At 39.5% G+C, this 17774-nt stretch overlaps 1 protein-coding gene across 1 annotated transcript in view; it reads right to left on the minus strand.

The window, feature by feature from the left end:
* LOC144635894 (uncharacterized) overlaps window positions 1–17774 on the minus strand; it is a 35346-nt gene continuing 17572 nt past the window's right edge. Inside the window, exons 2-5 of the mRNA XM_078495006.1 lie at window positions 6941–8060; window positions 5610–6102; window positions 3312–3508; window positions 1–2393 (exon numbers count right to left, since the gene is read on the minus strand). Of these exons, the coding sequence (XP_078351132.1) occupies window positions 1622–2393; window positions 3312–3508; window positions 5610–6102; window positions 6941–8058 (2580 nt within the window). The 5' untranslated portion in view covers window positions 8059–8060 and the 3' untranslated portion in view covers window positions 1–1621. The remainder of the gene's footprint in view (window positions 2394–3311; window positions 3509–5609; window positions 6103–6940; window positions 8061–17774) is intronic.

The raw sequence follows: 17774 nt of genomic DNA on the forward strand, positions 1-17774 counted from the left end.
AATACGAATAAATACGAATAATTTATAATGAACTTATAAATAATTCAACTGGTCTTACAATGAGCTGACAAAATGACCAAATAAATAGCGATAATTTTTTTTATAGTGAGCCTATAAAATAAACTTATATAAATAAGAATAGCTTTTTCTTATTAAGAAGGCATGTTGGCCAAGTAAATAATACTGTGAAGAACAAATCAATTCCGTCCATACTATTTACATGGAAGTTAACTTCCAGTATCCTTAACTGAGCTGACGCAGCTACCCTCGTATTTCGCACCCCCCACCCCCCCCCCCCCCCCCCCACCTTCACGAACGATGCAAATGTGGGACTTATAAGCGTGGTATATTAATAAAAGCTTCGACAACTTAGCACAGTAACTGAATGTGAACAAAATCAGTGACTTTCTAGCTGAAAAAATCGGAGACAGCAAAATGGTTTGCATGAGTTCATTGCTCCATTGTAAAAAAAAATCTGAAAATTCGCTCATTGCAAAAATATTATGTTTTTGTATCTCTCTTGCAAAAAATATCTGAAACGTTGCAAACTGCAACTCCGTCGTGATTTCATGGCTTTGATCTGCTGTAAAAAATATCTCAAAAGTGGAAAAAACAGGGACTGGGTATAAGTTAATTCCTTAGCCCTGGTGTAAGAATATCTGAAAATTTTCAAGCAGCAAACTGCATGATTTCATGAATCTGCTGCAAAAATACCTTAAAATTTGCAAACAGCAACATGCATTATTTTAAAGCTCTGCTCTTTTAAAAAACATAATTTAACATTTGCAACAGCAACATATATGACTTCAAGATTCTGCAGTAAAAGGCACTTGAAATTTGAAAGCTGTCTGCAATAAACGTAGCCAAGTACCCAGGCGTTTCCTTCCCACTACTGATTTGGCGCGAAAATTTCGTAACTTCACCAAATGGCAGGCGCCAACCCTTTCCCAGGCCCTTAGGTCAACTTCGCGGTCACCTGAGAGAGAAAGAGAACGCCTAGGGACTAGGTTGCCGTAAACCATGACAAAGAATATATTTTCCGCTGGTATTTAGAGCTTTGCATTCTTCACTGGTTGTGCCTGTTTTGCGGATATTTAAGTGGTAAATAATTTACGTTCGTTTGAACGAAGTGAATTAGAACGTAAGCTAGTTTGCATGAGCCATTTTCACTTGCGATATTGTATCTTTTTGTCGCGTATAAGCAATCTTGCATGCTACAGTGAAAACAGCCCATCAAACTATTGTCAAATGTCGCGAACTTGACTTTCCTTACTGACAACCTTCTTGCGTAAATTTTAGATGTTTTCTTTTCATTTTTCAAACAAATTTTTACACTTTCAGAAGAGTATAGTTTTATCGATCAGGCGATGTTGTCTCAAATCTATTAGACAGAAGATAAAGACAGTTATGTTCCCAAAAGGTTAATGGCCATGTTCCATTGTTCCCTAGGAGAGCCTCAGAAGAGACTACGCCTTTTTCTCGAGCTACCTGCCTACCTTGCACATCAACTAGATGAAACTATATTTACTAAATAGATTGGATATATTATTTATATTTTATAGATTATAATTCATTATGAAGAAAGAAGTCAAGAATCGCCAACAAAGTGCGACCTAGCCCCTTACACGCTCGTCTCACGTGTCGATTGATTCCTTAAAAAGTCCACTACATCAGCTTCAGTACAAGCCGCGTACCCTTCACGATGATATGCACTGAAGGTGTCAGGAGTGAAGAACTGATTAGCTGTGATGTGATGAGGAAAACCTCCGAAGAGAAATGTAGACAAGGATTGGCAGCTGTTTCCATGACAACACAGACAACAGCACCCTGTTAGTCTGTCAGCTTCGTGTTTGGTTATCTCAGGGCCTTTTCCCCAATTCTTATGGTCGAGGTCTCCGAGTTCGGTATCAAACGTTTTCCATGGTTTGGGTTCTTCGTTGACTTCACGCTTTAGTGGAATGCCCTCAGATGGGTGTCTGGGTGCAACAAAGAGAATTTCTCCTTCGCCTGTTTTGTTATCTTCCTCGTCATAGTAATGGACTTTGAACCTGTAGCTCCTTGGTCTGTGTTGTGAGTTCATTTTCACAAAGTTCGCTCTGATGTCTTCGTTAATGTCTCTGCCGTCCATTCCTACAAACGAGCAGTGCAGTTTTTCCCTGGCCATCTTTATTGCGTGGAGTAAAGCATCGGCATACTTCTCATCACCAGGGTTGCAGGAGCCATCAAATATGACAATCTTCTCCAGCTTTTTATCAAGCAGTGGAAGAAGGGCTAGGTTCTCAAAATGTCCTCCATCGCTGAGTCTCAGTACTGGAGGTGGATCCATGCCAACGTTGTAAATGTTGAAAAATCCACGGAGAAAACGGACAAAGAAAATGCGAGTTGAACACCATCTATAATAGAAGACAGACAAACCAACGCGTTATGCTAATATCATGACCTCTGATATATCTAGACTAGATGGAAAAGTGGCAGTCCTACTTAATTCATGACTATACAAGGATGATCAGTTTAAAGATGATGACGATTAACATTACGACGATGCTGGCGGTCGTCGTCTTGTTAATGGTGTTTGTACCTTATTGTTACTTATTTTCGCGGGACTTAATTTTCGCGATTTTCGACTTTCGTTGTCGTCAGTTTACTACATAATTATCTTGGTACAGTCGTCAAACTAGCTCTACTTTGTTACAAAGGAACATACCAAACTGTTTTAAGTCGGTTTCGTCTCGTTATATGGTTCTGTTCAGTGTCATTGGAAACTATTGCTGTGGAAAATAATAATCAGTTGTGCCAATTTTGAGACTAACTGTTTGTTAATACAGACCAGTATTTTGACAATTTTCGCGAAATTTAGTTCCTTTAAACGTATTTTTTTGGCCAAATCGCGAAATTTAAGTCCCGCGAAATATGCCCGTTCCATTTTCGCGAAATTAAGTTCCCGCGAAAATAAGTAACAATAAGGTAGTGGTGGTGAGGGTATTGGTGCATGATGGGGAGGTTGCGGGTACTGTTTCCATTAATGGTGATGGCGATGCCGATGGTTGTATGTTGGGTTTATTTGCTAGGGATTACTTTTTATGGTTGTAGCTGGTGGTTACTGTAACAGTGATGCTAGGTATTGTGGTGGTGACGATAGTGGAGCTAGCAGTGATGAGAGTGGTGGTGATTGTGATAGTGAGGTTAGTAGTAATAGTGACGGTGATGGCGGTGGTGATGGTTATAGCGAGGTGAAGTTGGTTGCAGCATTTTTAAGGTTTCAGATGCATGGTTATAATAGTACTAATGATGCACAAATTCAGAAAATGTACCTGACAAAACGTTCCATTTTTCCTGGTTGGATCGACCCAGTATTAAGCACTGCTAAACTGGCTAACAGCACAGCAACCGCCATGTGGAGGAGCACTAAGTAGGCCACCCATTCTTTGTTATTTCCCAACCAGTAGGCAAATGGCAGTGCAATAAGAGGAAGAATGCACGCGATTTCAACCAGGATTGGTATGACGTACTGGAAAAGAACAAAATGCAGAACGGTTAGAAGGTAAGTGCACTTCATTTTTTAAAGACATCATCTGTCACTGAGCAATAATTACATTAAACGAAGATTTTTCTAGCTTGTTTAGGTGTTACTACAACTGTTACTGCTACTGCGACTGCTACTAGAACTGCTACTGTACTACTGCTACTGCTACTGTACTGCTGCCACCGCCACTGCCACTGCCACTGCCACTGCCACTGCCACTGCCACTGCCACTGCCACTGCCACTGCCACTGCCACTGCCACTGCCACTGCTACTGTACTGCTACTGCCACTGCTACTGCTACTGCTACTGCAACTGCTACTGTACTGCTGCCACTGCCACTGCCACTGCCACTGCCACTGCCACTGCCACTGCCACTGCCACTGCCACTGCCACTGCTACTGCCACTGCTACTGCTACTGCTACTGCTACTGCTACTGCAACTGCTACTGTACTGCTTCCACCGCCACTGCCACTGCCACTGCCACTGCCACTGCTACTGCCACTGCTACTGCTACTGCTACTGCTACTGCAACTGCTACTGCAACTGCTACTGCAACTGCTACTGTACTGCTGCCACTGCCTTTGCCACTGCCATTGCTACTGTACTGCTACTGCCACTGCCACTGCCACTGCTACTGCAACTGCTACTGCAACTGCCACTGCCACTGCCACTGCTACTCCAACTGCTACTGCAACTGCCACTGCCACTGCCACTGCCACTGCCACTGCCATTGCTACTGTACTGCCACTGCCACTGCCACTGCCACTGCCACTGCCACTGCCACTGCCACTGCCACTGCCACTGCCACTGCCACTGCCACTGCTACTGCAACTGCTACTAGTACTACTACTGCACTGCGGTCACTGCCACTGCTACTATTACTGCCACTGCCACTGCCACTGCCACTGCCACTGCCACTGCCACTGCCACTGCCACTGCCACTGCCACTGCCACTGCCACTGCAACTGCTACTGCAACTGCTACTAGTACTACTACTGCACTGCGGTCACTGCCACTGCTACTATTACTGCCACTGCCACTGCTACTGCCACTGCTACTGCTACTGCTACTGCAACTGCTACTGCAACTGCTACTGTACTGCTGCCACTGCCTTTGCCACTGCCATTGCTACTGTACTGCTACTGCCACTGCCACTGCCACTGCTACTGCAACTGCTACTGCAACTGCCACTGCCACTGCCACTGCTACTGCAACTGCTACTGCAACTGCCACTGCCACTGCCACTGCCACTGCCATTGCTACTGCTACTGCTACTGCCACTGCCACTGCTACTGCAACTGCCACTGCCACTGCCACTGCCACTGCCACTGCCACTGCCACTGCCACTGCAACTGCTACTGCAACTGCTACTAGTACTACTACTGCACTGCGGTCACTGCCACTGCTACTATTACTGCCACTGCCACTGCTACTGCCACTGCTATTGCTACTGCTACTGCAACTGCTACTGCAACTGCTACTGTACTGCTGCCACTGCCTTTGCCACTGCCATTGCTACTGTACTGCTACTGCCACTGCCACTGCCACTGCTACTGCAACTGCTACTGCAACTGCCACTGCCACTGCCACTGCTACTGCAACTGCTACTGCAACTGCCACTGCCACTGCCACTGCCACTGCCACTGCCATTGCTACTGTACTGCTACTGCCACTGCCACTGCCACTGCTACTGCCACTGCCACTGCCACTGCCACTGCCACTGCCACTGCCACTGCCACTGCCACTGCCACTGCCACTGCCACTGCCACTGCCACTGCCACTGCCACTGCCACTGCAACTGCTACTGCAACTGCTACTAGTACTACTACTGCACTGCGGTCACTGCCACTGCTACTAGTACTGCCACTGCCACTGACACTGACACTGCTACTGCTACTGCTACTAGTACTACTACTGCACTGCGGTCACTGCCACTGCCATTGCTACTATTACTACTGCTGCTACTGCTATTACCGCTTGCTACTGCTTCTGCAATGCTTTTCCTGCTGCTGCTATTGCGTTTGCTATTGCTGCTGGTGCCAAAGACAAGTGTATAACAAAAGAGACAGTGAGGATCACATTACCTTCTTTGGCCAGCTCTTTTTTGCCTCTAGACACTGATCACAAACCATCTCATCTCCCATTTGAATTCCCAGCAAAGCAAACAGATCCAGTATCATATCTAGGCGACTCTGATAGCCTCCCATGTTAAAGCTCACAGCTGCCCCGGATATCGCCATCGCCGCGGACAACCTCAGGTGGTGTGGATGAAAACGAGCTGTGAAATCAGATGACATCATTCCTCCATTTTCCACATCACTGCCAATGAGTTTGACTCCTTCAGATGAGAATGTCATTAGTTGATGGCTTGATTTGGCTTCACTGCTAGTCTGCCAATCGTTGACTGTTATGTTACTAATAAATGTCGGTGAAACGCCAGCGAGATCTTGGAGTGTCAGTTCCTCGTTATCTTCAGAAACCCTATCGTAGTCCCTATTGAAGCCCACGCACCAGGGAAAGACATCTTCGCATCGGAATGTTGCTCCATGCATGAAGAATGCGTTAGAAAGGCGATACCTGGAGAGAAGAAACAATTATTTTACTTCAAAAAATGAACTTAAACCCTGTGGACAACTACTCCTTATAATTGCAGCGTTTTGGGGCCATTTTTGGTCACTTATAGAGCTGATTTAAGCATGCAAATGTTTTGGGGGATCAGGAAAAAGAGCCTTTAGTTTTGCCGACCCGTTTCGTTTTTCTCAGTTAAATTTTTAAATGCTTTACTTTCTGTTCTCATCTTAGATCCAAACGAAAAGATAAACTGCAAAAAATTAAATAATATTACTTGGGGCTTAATTGTTTTGCGGTTAAAGGGGGGATACCCGTAACTACATAATGGTTACTACGGATGACTTTCAACCGTCATATTTTGGGCTCCCTTCAGTATCCTGGATTTAGTTTTTGGCCGTTGTTCTACTGGAGGTTGCCTTCACTTTTAAAAGTCATGACCGTATTTGGTAAGTCACGTGACCAAAACACAAAAATCCTTCAACTCACACAGCTTACATCTTTCTCTGATGAAACAAAAGTCAAAGGGTGGAGAGCATTCAGATGCAAAAATGGTAGCATGGATTTGTTGAAATAAACATTATTTTAAAAGTAATGACGTCACAAAAACTTTATGACGTCATGGCTTTTTCAGTAACGCGAATCTTAACAAATCCATTCTACATAGAAAAATGTAAGCTGTGTGAGTTTTTAGGGTTTTTGTGTTCTGGTCACGTGAATAGATATGTAGACTACGAGGACCAGATATGGTCAAAAACTAAACCAAGGATACTAAGGGAGCCCAAGATGTGACAGTTAGAATTCATCCATAACAACCAAAATTATAAATAATAAAATGGGTACAAACCTGTAGTAGGCGTTGAACAGAGATTGATGGAGGGATCCCATAAATGGAAACAAGATGAAAGCCAAAGCACACCCCATCAATACAGGATAGAAGACCTCATCAGAGTATGGCACCTTGTGCATCAACTTTGTCTTGAAGACTTTCCAGCTCAAAACATACGTATAGACATAGAAGCTGAAGAACAGCGCTGCGCTTTTACGAATAACGGGAAAGAAGAATGGAAACACGATTAAGGCAAAGAAAATAAGAAATTTGATCCAGGTTTGGGATGGCCACAGTATGTGGTGCCCAACCCAAGGAAATAATGTAAACACCAACACCAATCCACTGAGTGTTGAGAGTAAACTAAAAGGACCTTTGTACTTGATGAGGCGGGAACACCTTGAAAGGAAAAAGAACAACAGGGAAGCTCCTGCTGTAATTGTAAAGAGGAGCACTCGCCTGGCAGGGGGCTGGCAGCCATCATAGAGTTCCATCATCAGCATTGAAGACCAAGCATCCTGTTGGACACCAGGTGGACAAATGGGACTCTGTCGTAAGATTTCACCAAAGAGAAAGTCTACAGCCACAGCAACAGGAAGTGCATATGGTAACCACAGCAAACATGGAAAAACGAATACAATAAAGAGCAAGAGACAAAGAAGCACTAATGAGTGAAAAATTCCCCAACATGGTCTTTGCCAGTTGCACATGTACCCAGCGTTCTCTCGCATCTTTTCAAAGAACTTCTTATGCCATTTCTTGCGGTTGTCTTTGTTGGCTGCTTGGCGGTATTCCCAATCCATGAAAGCCGCACCAGTGTAGCCTCCCCCGGAAACACAGCTCAAATATTCCAGAGGGACGTCATCTTGTAACATTTTACGTAGTGCACCAGAGCAAAAGGCGGCTGATCGAATGCCTCCCCCGGAAAATGCTATACCGGTGGTCTTCCTTGTGTTTCTAGAGGTAGGCTCACTTTGTTGCACTGTTGATTGAAGGTGCTTTCTTTTGTCAGATATTGTTGGTAAAATGCCATTTGTCATGCCAGGACTGGTTGTCTTTACATGTGGTACCTCAGGCGAGTGGGGAACAACAATGATCTCCTCGGGGTCTGCTTGAGTATGTAATTTATCTACCATCTCTGAAAACAGATAATAATGTTATTCTCTAAATATTTAATTCTGACTCGTGTATCTGGTTGTATTAATTCCTAGTCTTCGCACTGAGGAAACCAATTTAAGTTGCAATTCACGATCACTGATCAAGAATTTCAAAAACCCAGAAAACCTGCCAAATCGAACTTATTTTCTCTTAACATCTACTGTAATTGTTGGTTTTGACCTTATACCTTGTAGGGCTTATTATGGTTTACACCGCCATTAATTCTACGCGGGCGCTTAGCTAGATAACTCTGCGGGATGTAACTGTTTTCAAGTCTACGCAATAATTAAACTTCGTGTCAGAACTAAGTTTCTGACACGAGCCCGCCATGACTTGCTTTTAAAAAACTGGCAACCGTACAGACGTTTTCTGAAGTCAATTCGCGCTTTGGGTAATTATGGTGATGTTATCGTGTAAATCCCCTTGCTGGGAGAATACTCACCCCTTCAGAAATGTATTGTAAATGCGGTAAATCCTACGAGACAATACAGTCTATCCCTTTTCAGCTGAGATATTGTTCATGTGAATTTTACAAAGCAGTGTACAGGACTTGGTATATGTTACTAAGTCTTTCCTGTCGTGCATTGCCGACGTAAAACGTATACGTAGTAACTTAAATGTTTCAATCAAACGCGTTCCCGCGATTTCCGTTTTACAGGCCGTTTTCCGTTCTCTGCGGGACTATGATATTACTGTTGACGTTGTGAAAATTACTTTCTTAAGAGTTTTAATTTGGCCACCTGCGCTGTGTTACTGGCAGTTTGCCTCGCAATGCTGGCTACTAAACTCGCCGCCTTCCTCGTTGTCACTCATTACTTTTTCGCTGCAGCCAATCAAAACACTGAAAACTCTTGCGTATATTGATTCTCGATCACTTGCAGTTTATATTAGAGCGGCGTGACTTACGGCCTGATACTAAAGTTTTGAATAAGCATGGCCGCAAGAACACAAATATATATAATTCACTCCAAAAATCCTGTCCTTTTTATACAGAAATCGCGCACGGCAAGAGTCGAAAACTTGACACAAAAGTTAAGCAGAAACAATTCAACCTGTTGCCTTCTTTATCACGTAGCTCTCAGTGTAGTATTTAGTTTTTTGTGGTATTAATTGTATCACTACTAACGTTAAGGTAAATACTGATCAGCATCACAATACAGGCAGCAAAATAACGTAAACAGAAGAGATCATTTGATATTCTTCCCACATCCTGGCTAAGCGTGGACGAAATAATTATGCAATTCTTGTTTCGAGTTTGGAGCCGGAAGTAGCTGCTGCTTGTGACGCATTTCGTGGAAAAACCACAAAAAAGAAGAATAATGGAACCCAAAAAGATCGTGACATTATACATTCAATCGAAGATAGTACGAAAATTAGCATACCGTATGTGACAGACTATTTTGGGCATGGAACTTCAAGTTTACGTGTAAAGCCGGCCAAGAAAAATCCGTCTTTTTAAATCATGTCTTAACATAAGAGTATTACACAAGTTTCGAACAAGTTTATACTCAAGGCCAAGGTCAAGGCCAAAAATACGTCACTAAAATTTATCTTATCTGCACAATCAAATGTATCATTTTTGTTTGTACATGTAACAATAAAAAGAGAATGACTAATGGAGTACAAAATATATCTTTCTCACTGATTTGATTTGATATGATTTGGAAACGTGTCGGTTGCCGTGATTTAATAGTATATCTATCATGTAAAGCAATTTTCTGACATGCTTAGTCAGAGAAAAATCTTCTACAATTACGGTAAGTACTTTCTGATAAAACTGGAAACACTGGATTTCGAAACTGGATTTTGGAAAATGTGTTGTAAAGGCCAAGTTCAACAAACGGCAAGTGAAGTACTCCCTAAGGTACAACGAAATTCTACAACATATTTAGATGAGCAAAATCTTAAACGAAAACACAGCCTTATTTTCTCGAATCACCTAGAATATAGCACTTTTTATTTCATATGTATCCTCTCTTGTTGATGCATAAAATGCATCACGAAAAACGTAAAATGCTGACTCGTGACAAAAGCTGTGATTCGCGAATTACGCATTTATGTCTAACTTCTCTTACAACTATTTCTTGATTATTTCTTGTCCAATGTCGAACAGGACTCGGAATTTGACGACCGCATAAATTTACGAAACATTTTTTTTTAATTCGTAAACTAATTCCTTTTCTTGTGCTTCAAGAATTATTCTCGCTGTATGACGTGAATTTAGGCATGTTCCGGAGTGGGGGTGGCAACTGGCCAGCAGCCCGCTTTATTTAAATTTCTGATAGAAAAGGCTGCGACGTTCGTAGATCAATCTGGTCATTTACATATATAGCACTGAACTTATGCACAAATATATATACATTTACAGCGTTACAGAATATTCCTGCCGTCGCTTGGTTACGTCAGATGAAAGCAATCTAAATTATTTCTTTTTATTACAAATAATTAAAATGGCTCAAATCTTTGGGACGAATTTTAAACTTGGGATCTGGAGCAGTTGAAAGCACTTCACAAGGCCGCGTTTCCAACAGAAAATGAAACAAAACATGAATATTTTAACGATCAATTTTGTGCTAATTTGCTGAGCCATCACTGATGCACTTCTTGTTTAACCACTTCAACACTACAGAAACGTTAAAAATTGTTGGCTGCCTGCGCTAGGTCGTGCCCTGCTGGATTTTCTCTTCACACTTTCATTCAAAATCAGTGGTCTTGATATCGCAGTTTCAAAAAACGAAACCATTAATGTTAATTGTTTCTCGGAGTACTTGCGCGTGCCTCAAATATTGATTTCGCTCGAGGACAAACACGACTTTGTTCGGTTCCGAGTTTGGGAGGCAAGCGGGCAAGTATACAAGCAGTGTATCCGATAAGTAGCGATAAAACTAAGTTGTTGTCAGTGTAACAACAACAATAAGCAAACCACACCATATTTTTGGCTTTGGCAGCTTATTGCTGAGTTCACTACACCGCGTGATTCAGTTAAAATTCTGATCGATCGAAAAGGCTGCGACGTGGATCAGTCTAATTTTTTTACGTAACAGCTAATGCACACATCTATATACATGTTGAGTGTCAGCATGAAAGATTGACAATTTCTTTCCATTACAATAACGTTTTTTGTTGGTTTTTCTTTTCGGTTGGAAAAAAAAAAAAAAACGTTTTTTTTTTTTTGCTCAAAAATTTAAAAAATCTAGCCTATAGAAACGTCGAAAATTGCTGGCTGCCTGCGCTAGGTCGAACTGCCGATTTTTCTCTTCACACTTTCATTCAAGTTCAGTGGTTTTGATATTGCAGTTTCAATAAACGAAACCATTAATGTTGATTGTTTCTCGAGTACTGGTGTGTGCCTCAATATTGATTTCGCTCAACGGACAGACACGACTTTGTGCGGTTTTTATCTTTCTATAGCAACAATAATTTTGTCCCCCGGGCTTCACTTTAATATCAATTCAGGATTTTAAACTCGGGTTTTTCGACTAGTAAAATTTGGCGCGATTTTACTAAACTTAGATGTAAAAAAATATTGATTTGAAATAGTTCATATACCCCCCAAAAAGTTTAACATTGTTCCGTATTTTCCTTTCCAACATGTTGCGATTTTTTAAACTATACCAATTTGTTGAACGAAATAAAGATTGTTTTCCATTCCCTTGTGCGACATCTTTAAAGCCTTCTTTCAATTTTCGACCCTGAATGATTCAAAGGTTGGTCTGCTCGAGCCTAGTGGCCCTACAGGCGGAGCTATCCCGGCCGAGCAAGCGACAGGAGAGCTACTCCCCCCTGGATGGGATGCTAGTCCATCGCGGGTACCCCCCAGCAGATCGCCGGTACCTTATACACCTGGGTGGAGAGAGGCACGGAGGTAGTGTCTTGCCCAAGAACACACGCAGCGCCCCGGCCAGGCCCGAACCCGGGCCGTTCGATCCGAGGCGAGGCGCTAACCATTAGGCCACCGCGCCTCCCACTGAATGATTCAAGATTCAACTTAATTGATCTATAGTCAACTTTTGGCGGGCATGAAGCAAAAATCACGCTTTACCCGGCCCCATTTCTACAACAACAAAAAATTAAGATTCGTTTAACCAATGAAAGGATAACATAACATCACTGAACCATACCTTATGTCTTCAGTTTCCAATAGCCAATACTTATGAACAAGTTTTCAGCTCACTTGTTACACTTGACTTTTTGTACTGATCCGATTCGAGTCGTATTTATAATAACTATTTTTTATGCACTTGACGCACTTGACTCTTTATCTAAACCGAGTTATGATCTAATCCGGCAGAGTTATGTCCTATTTCACTTGACGTACCTTATTGACTCTTTGTCTAATCTGAGTTATGATCTAAACGGAACTAAAGATTTTCCTTCATAGCAAATATTCACTGCTTAAAAGCACGGCTCGGGGCTTGTGTGACACGCTAAACTGGTTTGGCGAAAATCACAGCATATTTCATGCACCCGGCATTACACCTAAAAGCAGGGCTACCCGACGAAAAAAAACCTCGGTTTTAATCGCAAATTTATCACTAAAAGAAGGCTGACTCTGGAAATAGTAATAAACAGGCATTATAGTTTAAAGAATGCTGTAAAATTTGCCTATCTGTCGTTTTTTGACTGTTTTAGAGCCTTGAAGCCGCATTTCAGCGAGAGTTTGCATTTGTTTGGTTTAAGTAAAGTGGTTATTATCCATCACTCGACAATCCCCGTTAGGGAAGTTACCTTTTTTGCGGTTGTCGTCATTTTCAAGTGTTTTTTTTTTGGCGAGTGTACAGGCTCTCCAACAAAAGTTACATGTGATTGATTGGACTGTTGTGTTGCATCATGCTTATTTCGTAAGCACTTTTTTCCGTTGTCACGTAACGCGTGCTGGAGTCATCGGCCAGTATGAATTTATGGTCCACGAGCTCCAAACCACTCAGGCTACTAATGAGATCCGTTCATTAGATCGCGTGTAAGTTTAACGAAGGAGAATATTGATAACCCATTTGTACGTGTGTTAGCCAGGTCGAGGAAATAGCTTACATTTACGTTCCATTCAGGAAGTACGCGGTGACGTCAGTTGAATTCACGCGCGCATCATGATCACTTTTGAAGGAAGTGACAAATTTCGCGAAGAAAAATGGTACCGCAAAGTTTACAAATCACCTACCTGTTTACAAATCACTACATCGCTTATGCACGAATATATAATATTTACATGTTATTTTACATCATTTCACGCCGTTTCTAAGGATCGTACTTAAGTGGGTTTTGCGGAAAAATCACTGATTTTTCCGCAAAACCCACTTACATACGTGACGCGTGACGCGTTTAAAGCGTTTGGACGGTTTTATACGGTCACGTTTTAGAGTGGTCATCTCTATTTCCGCTGTCGCGTTAATTACGTTCGTTCTGAAAAAAGTTGAACCGCTAATGCAAACCGTCCACACATTTTCTCTCCATTATTTTACACATGTAAAGCCAGTAAAATTCATACCCGTTATCAAAGAACTTCAAATAACACGACATTGAAAATCCAGTGTTATTGGACAGTACACAATGATAGCTTTTCAGTATTGGACAGTTGAACTTGAAAGGGTTCATTTCTTCCCTTTAAATTGGGTTCTTTTCGGCCTTTAAATGGGTTCCTTTTCTTCCTTTGAATGGGTTCATTTTTTGCTTCTCGAAAACTACTCTTTTTGTTCTAAAAGAATATATTTTATAAGTACTCGAGCCTGAAATTTGCGAAATTGTTAGAATACTTAAAGAATAAACCCGAGGCTGAGAATTTGAAAAGGATACAATTTTGTGTGTAGAAAATTTGTAAATACAATGCAAAAATATGTTTTCAACTAAGCAGTATGAAATTTTTCCTTTCTGTAAATGTCGAAACTAGCCAAAAAAACAACAACAAAAGCAGCGCTAGCCGTATGTTCGATGCTAATAACATTTCTGCAAGAAGTTTGTTATCACACTCGTGCTGTCGCAAGTCAAACTCTCGCTCCGCAGTCGTAAGCATGACGTTTACGGCAAACGGCAAAAATAATTTTGATCCTGCTCGCTTTTTCTTTAGCACTTAAATAAAGCCAGTCGAAAAATAGGAAAAAAATTCCTTAATCACAGTAAATGCAAACAATTTCCCTAAATTGTACAAACAGCTAAAATCAGACACCAAATTAAAGTTCGATTTTTGCCGTTTGCCGCTTGCCGTAAACGTCATGCTTAACCTCTCGTATTGGCTTACAGCGCGAGCTAGCATAACTAAATCCAAACCAAATTTTAGCGGTAATCACCCCTTAAAAAAGTAAACGTTTAGCTACCTCATTTGTATATTTCGCTGACTCTGCGGCTCAAAATGACAAATTTGAGCTACTTGAAGGGTTTTCCAACACATTATAAATCAAAGATGAGCTTGGAAGCTAAAAGTGAGGGGATTTCATTTTTGGAGCTTTTAGTTATTATAGATTATCAATGGTCGTGCTCCAAAGGATCTTATATAAGAAACATGTTTATTTACGTTTGTGCAGAGCTTGTTGCCGTTATAATACAGCACTACAGTTAAAATGAATATTTTAATATTAAATGATATTTGCCCAAAATTGCACACATCAGCGTCTCTTAGACTGAGAGATCTTTCAAGTAAGAGAAAAATTAAAGAGATGATAAACTATTAATAATAATTATAATAGTTCATGACTTATGACATGCTGTAATGATTCGATTTAGTGCCCTCCTTCCAATAAGCGCCAGCACCCAAGTAGTAATGTACTACACTCTGAGGCAAATTTGCCTTAGAGATGTAGTACATCACTACTTCCAGTGCTGGATACAAAATATGGGACAAAAATGGATTCAAATATTGGAATCAAATATTAGAATCAAAAACTGAAATTCAAGCCATGGAAAATCAAAATGGATTCAAACCCTAGAAAACCAAGCCTGTAAAACCAAGCCTGAAAAACCAACCCTAACTCAACCCTAGTTTCAAAATAAAAAAAACTTCTTATACTCTTTTTTTATTTTTCATGCGTTTAAAAATCGATTACTCCCTTGAATCAAATCAATATATATAATCAATACCATTTTTCAGTATTGGTTATACTTTCCGTTGGAGTTGTCAAAATGGCCATTTAGATGTAGCTAAATGGTTTTACTTTCTTGTTGGAATTGATATCTATGCTTATAATGTTTGTGCTTTTCGTTGTAAAATGAACCCCTCCTCTCCCACCCATGATGAATCTATATAATAATATTAGAAAAAATATTTTTTTATATGATTTTTGTACTGCGTTTAACTGTGTGTTGTAAAAATGTATTTATCTTCGTTCATGTCGATTATTATTTTTTTAAATTTGATATCTTTGGTCTTTGGTTCAATATTGTTTAGTTTGTTGGTTAAATAATAGAAAGCCTTTTTGAAATCTTTATCATACTCTTTTTCATGTTTTAACATTTTTTTAAAACGTTTACATGGGTTGTTTTTAATTTTTTCTTCCAAATACGCAATGGTTTTTAATTGTTTCTTTTGTATCTTGGTGTAAATTGCTATTTCTTTTAACGTTACCAACAATTTTAACACGTTGAGTAAATCGTCTGGCATGGTGTCACAAGTCATAGCTTTATTTACCAAATCTTTATACATATCAAATTCAGAATCGGAATCGGACATTGTTATATACTATAGTGAAATGTTTTTATTTTTATATCATTGCGTTTGATCATCTCTTTTACGATCTTTATAAAAATTCTTATATATTACCTTTTCCATGTGATAACGCTGAATGTTTAACAAGTTATCACTCATGTTTTTATAACGAAACATAGCACAAGTTTCGTCTCTGGAAAAGCCTAATTCTTTACAAATTTTGATTATACTTTTTAATTCTCCTATATCACTTGCGTTTGGTTTCAAATGCTTAGATAAGACATTTAACATCTTGTTAAACTCAGCTCTATTATCCATTATATATTACTGTATCACATATTATTTATATCCTTTATTATGTGCGTTTATTCATCATATTCTAAAATGCCTATTGCAATCGTTTTATTACCATCTCTCAAGATAACATTAGTATTAATTGCATCCTTAGTATTTAATTTTAAAACGACATTTATTAGTTTCCCCTTAGAATTATTCTGAGTCACAAAGGGAAGCTTACTGTTATGTATTTTAACAAACTCTACATCATATAATTTAATATTAGTATGTAATTTACAAACATAACCCGTAGTGATTAGGTTCTCGATATGATAGAAGAGAAAACGACTATTTATCTTATTATCATTTGCTTTAATCAGCTTAGTCTTGCGAGGGATTATGCCCACTTATATAACAGAAATATTTAATACAGCCCCGAAACGATATAATCTGAGGAACGCTGATTTTAATATTCCACGTTTTCGCACAGTACATTATGGAAAACATTCTTTACGATATTTCGGGCCTTATCTATGGAGCAAACTAGACCACAGTGATAGAGAAAAACATAATGTCACGAGTTTTAAAAACAGTATTTTAAAAAAAGACCTCACCCGTCTTATACAAACTGAGTGTCAATGTGACATATGCAGCTAGCCGATATACATTTTTAAATTTTTAATTTTTAACTCTCAACTGCAATTTTTATCTTTCACCTACTTTTATGATAAAATTTTATATTCTATTGTAATTTATTGATTTATTTATTTATTAATGTATGTAGTACGATTCTTCAGTTTTTCTTCTTCTTAGAATTTAAGTGTAAATATTTTAACTTTAAATAGCTTAGATATATAATAATGTAAATAGTGTCCACAATTAGTTTTTTTAAGCTAAATACTTCAGACACTTTAATAAAGTATTTCATTCATTCAATAATAGTGTTTATAGCCTCGATTAATGAATATTTAACCAATGTGTTGTTATATCGCTTTATAACGTTGTCTCCACGGAATGCTGATATAGGTACAAAAATGATATGTTTGAAACGGAATCTTTTAATCTTTCTAGTTAAATCAGTAACAACACGGTTGTATTCATCAAAATCCCAATTAATTGTGTCCATTTTATTAAGAGCAATAACCAGAGATTTTAACCCCATTCCACGAGCAATCATAATATGTTCTAAAGATTGACCTAAAAGGCCAGCTTCATATTCACCCTTACGTATAGATATAACCAATACAGCTAGATCTGCTCGTGAAGTTCCATATATCATCTCATTAACTAGTTCTTTATGCCCTGGTACATCGATGATTTCAAAAATATTACCTTGATACTCAAATTGAACTATATTGAAGGAATACGTCTTTCCTTTCAACCTTTCATTATCATCCTCATCTAAGATATGCGCTAACCATCGCCTTGACATTTTGAGTTGATCGGCCTGCTTTTTGATTTTATCAATATCCCGTTTATTGATAGTATTGGAGTTGAATATGAGATTACCTCCTAAGGTGCTTTTTCCATGATCTACGTGACCAAGCAAAACGATTTTCATATAAATATACCATATAAAAATTTTATCTTTTAATATCCATAAGGATATGTTTCTATATAGTCGTCTGATATGTGCTTAATGGCTCGTTTGTCATATCCAAATTTATATACTTTTTCCTCATATTTGTTAACAATTTGTTTATTTTGCCTGGTAATTTTATTTTCATTTACTAATGTGAGACCTTGAATTTCGTTTTTTACAATTTTAATCATATTAGTGTGATT

This window comes from Oculina patagonica, chromosome 13, assembly GCF_052425735.1.
Source record: "Oculina patagonica isolate OP01 chromosome 13, crgOcupat, whole genome shotgun sequence".
In the NCBI taxonomy this organism is placed as follows: Eukaryota; Metazoa; Cnidaria; class Anthozoa; order Scleractinia; family Oculinidae; genus Oculina; species Oculina patagonica.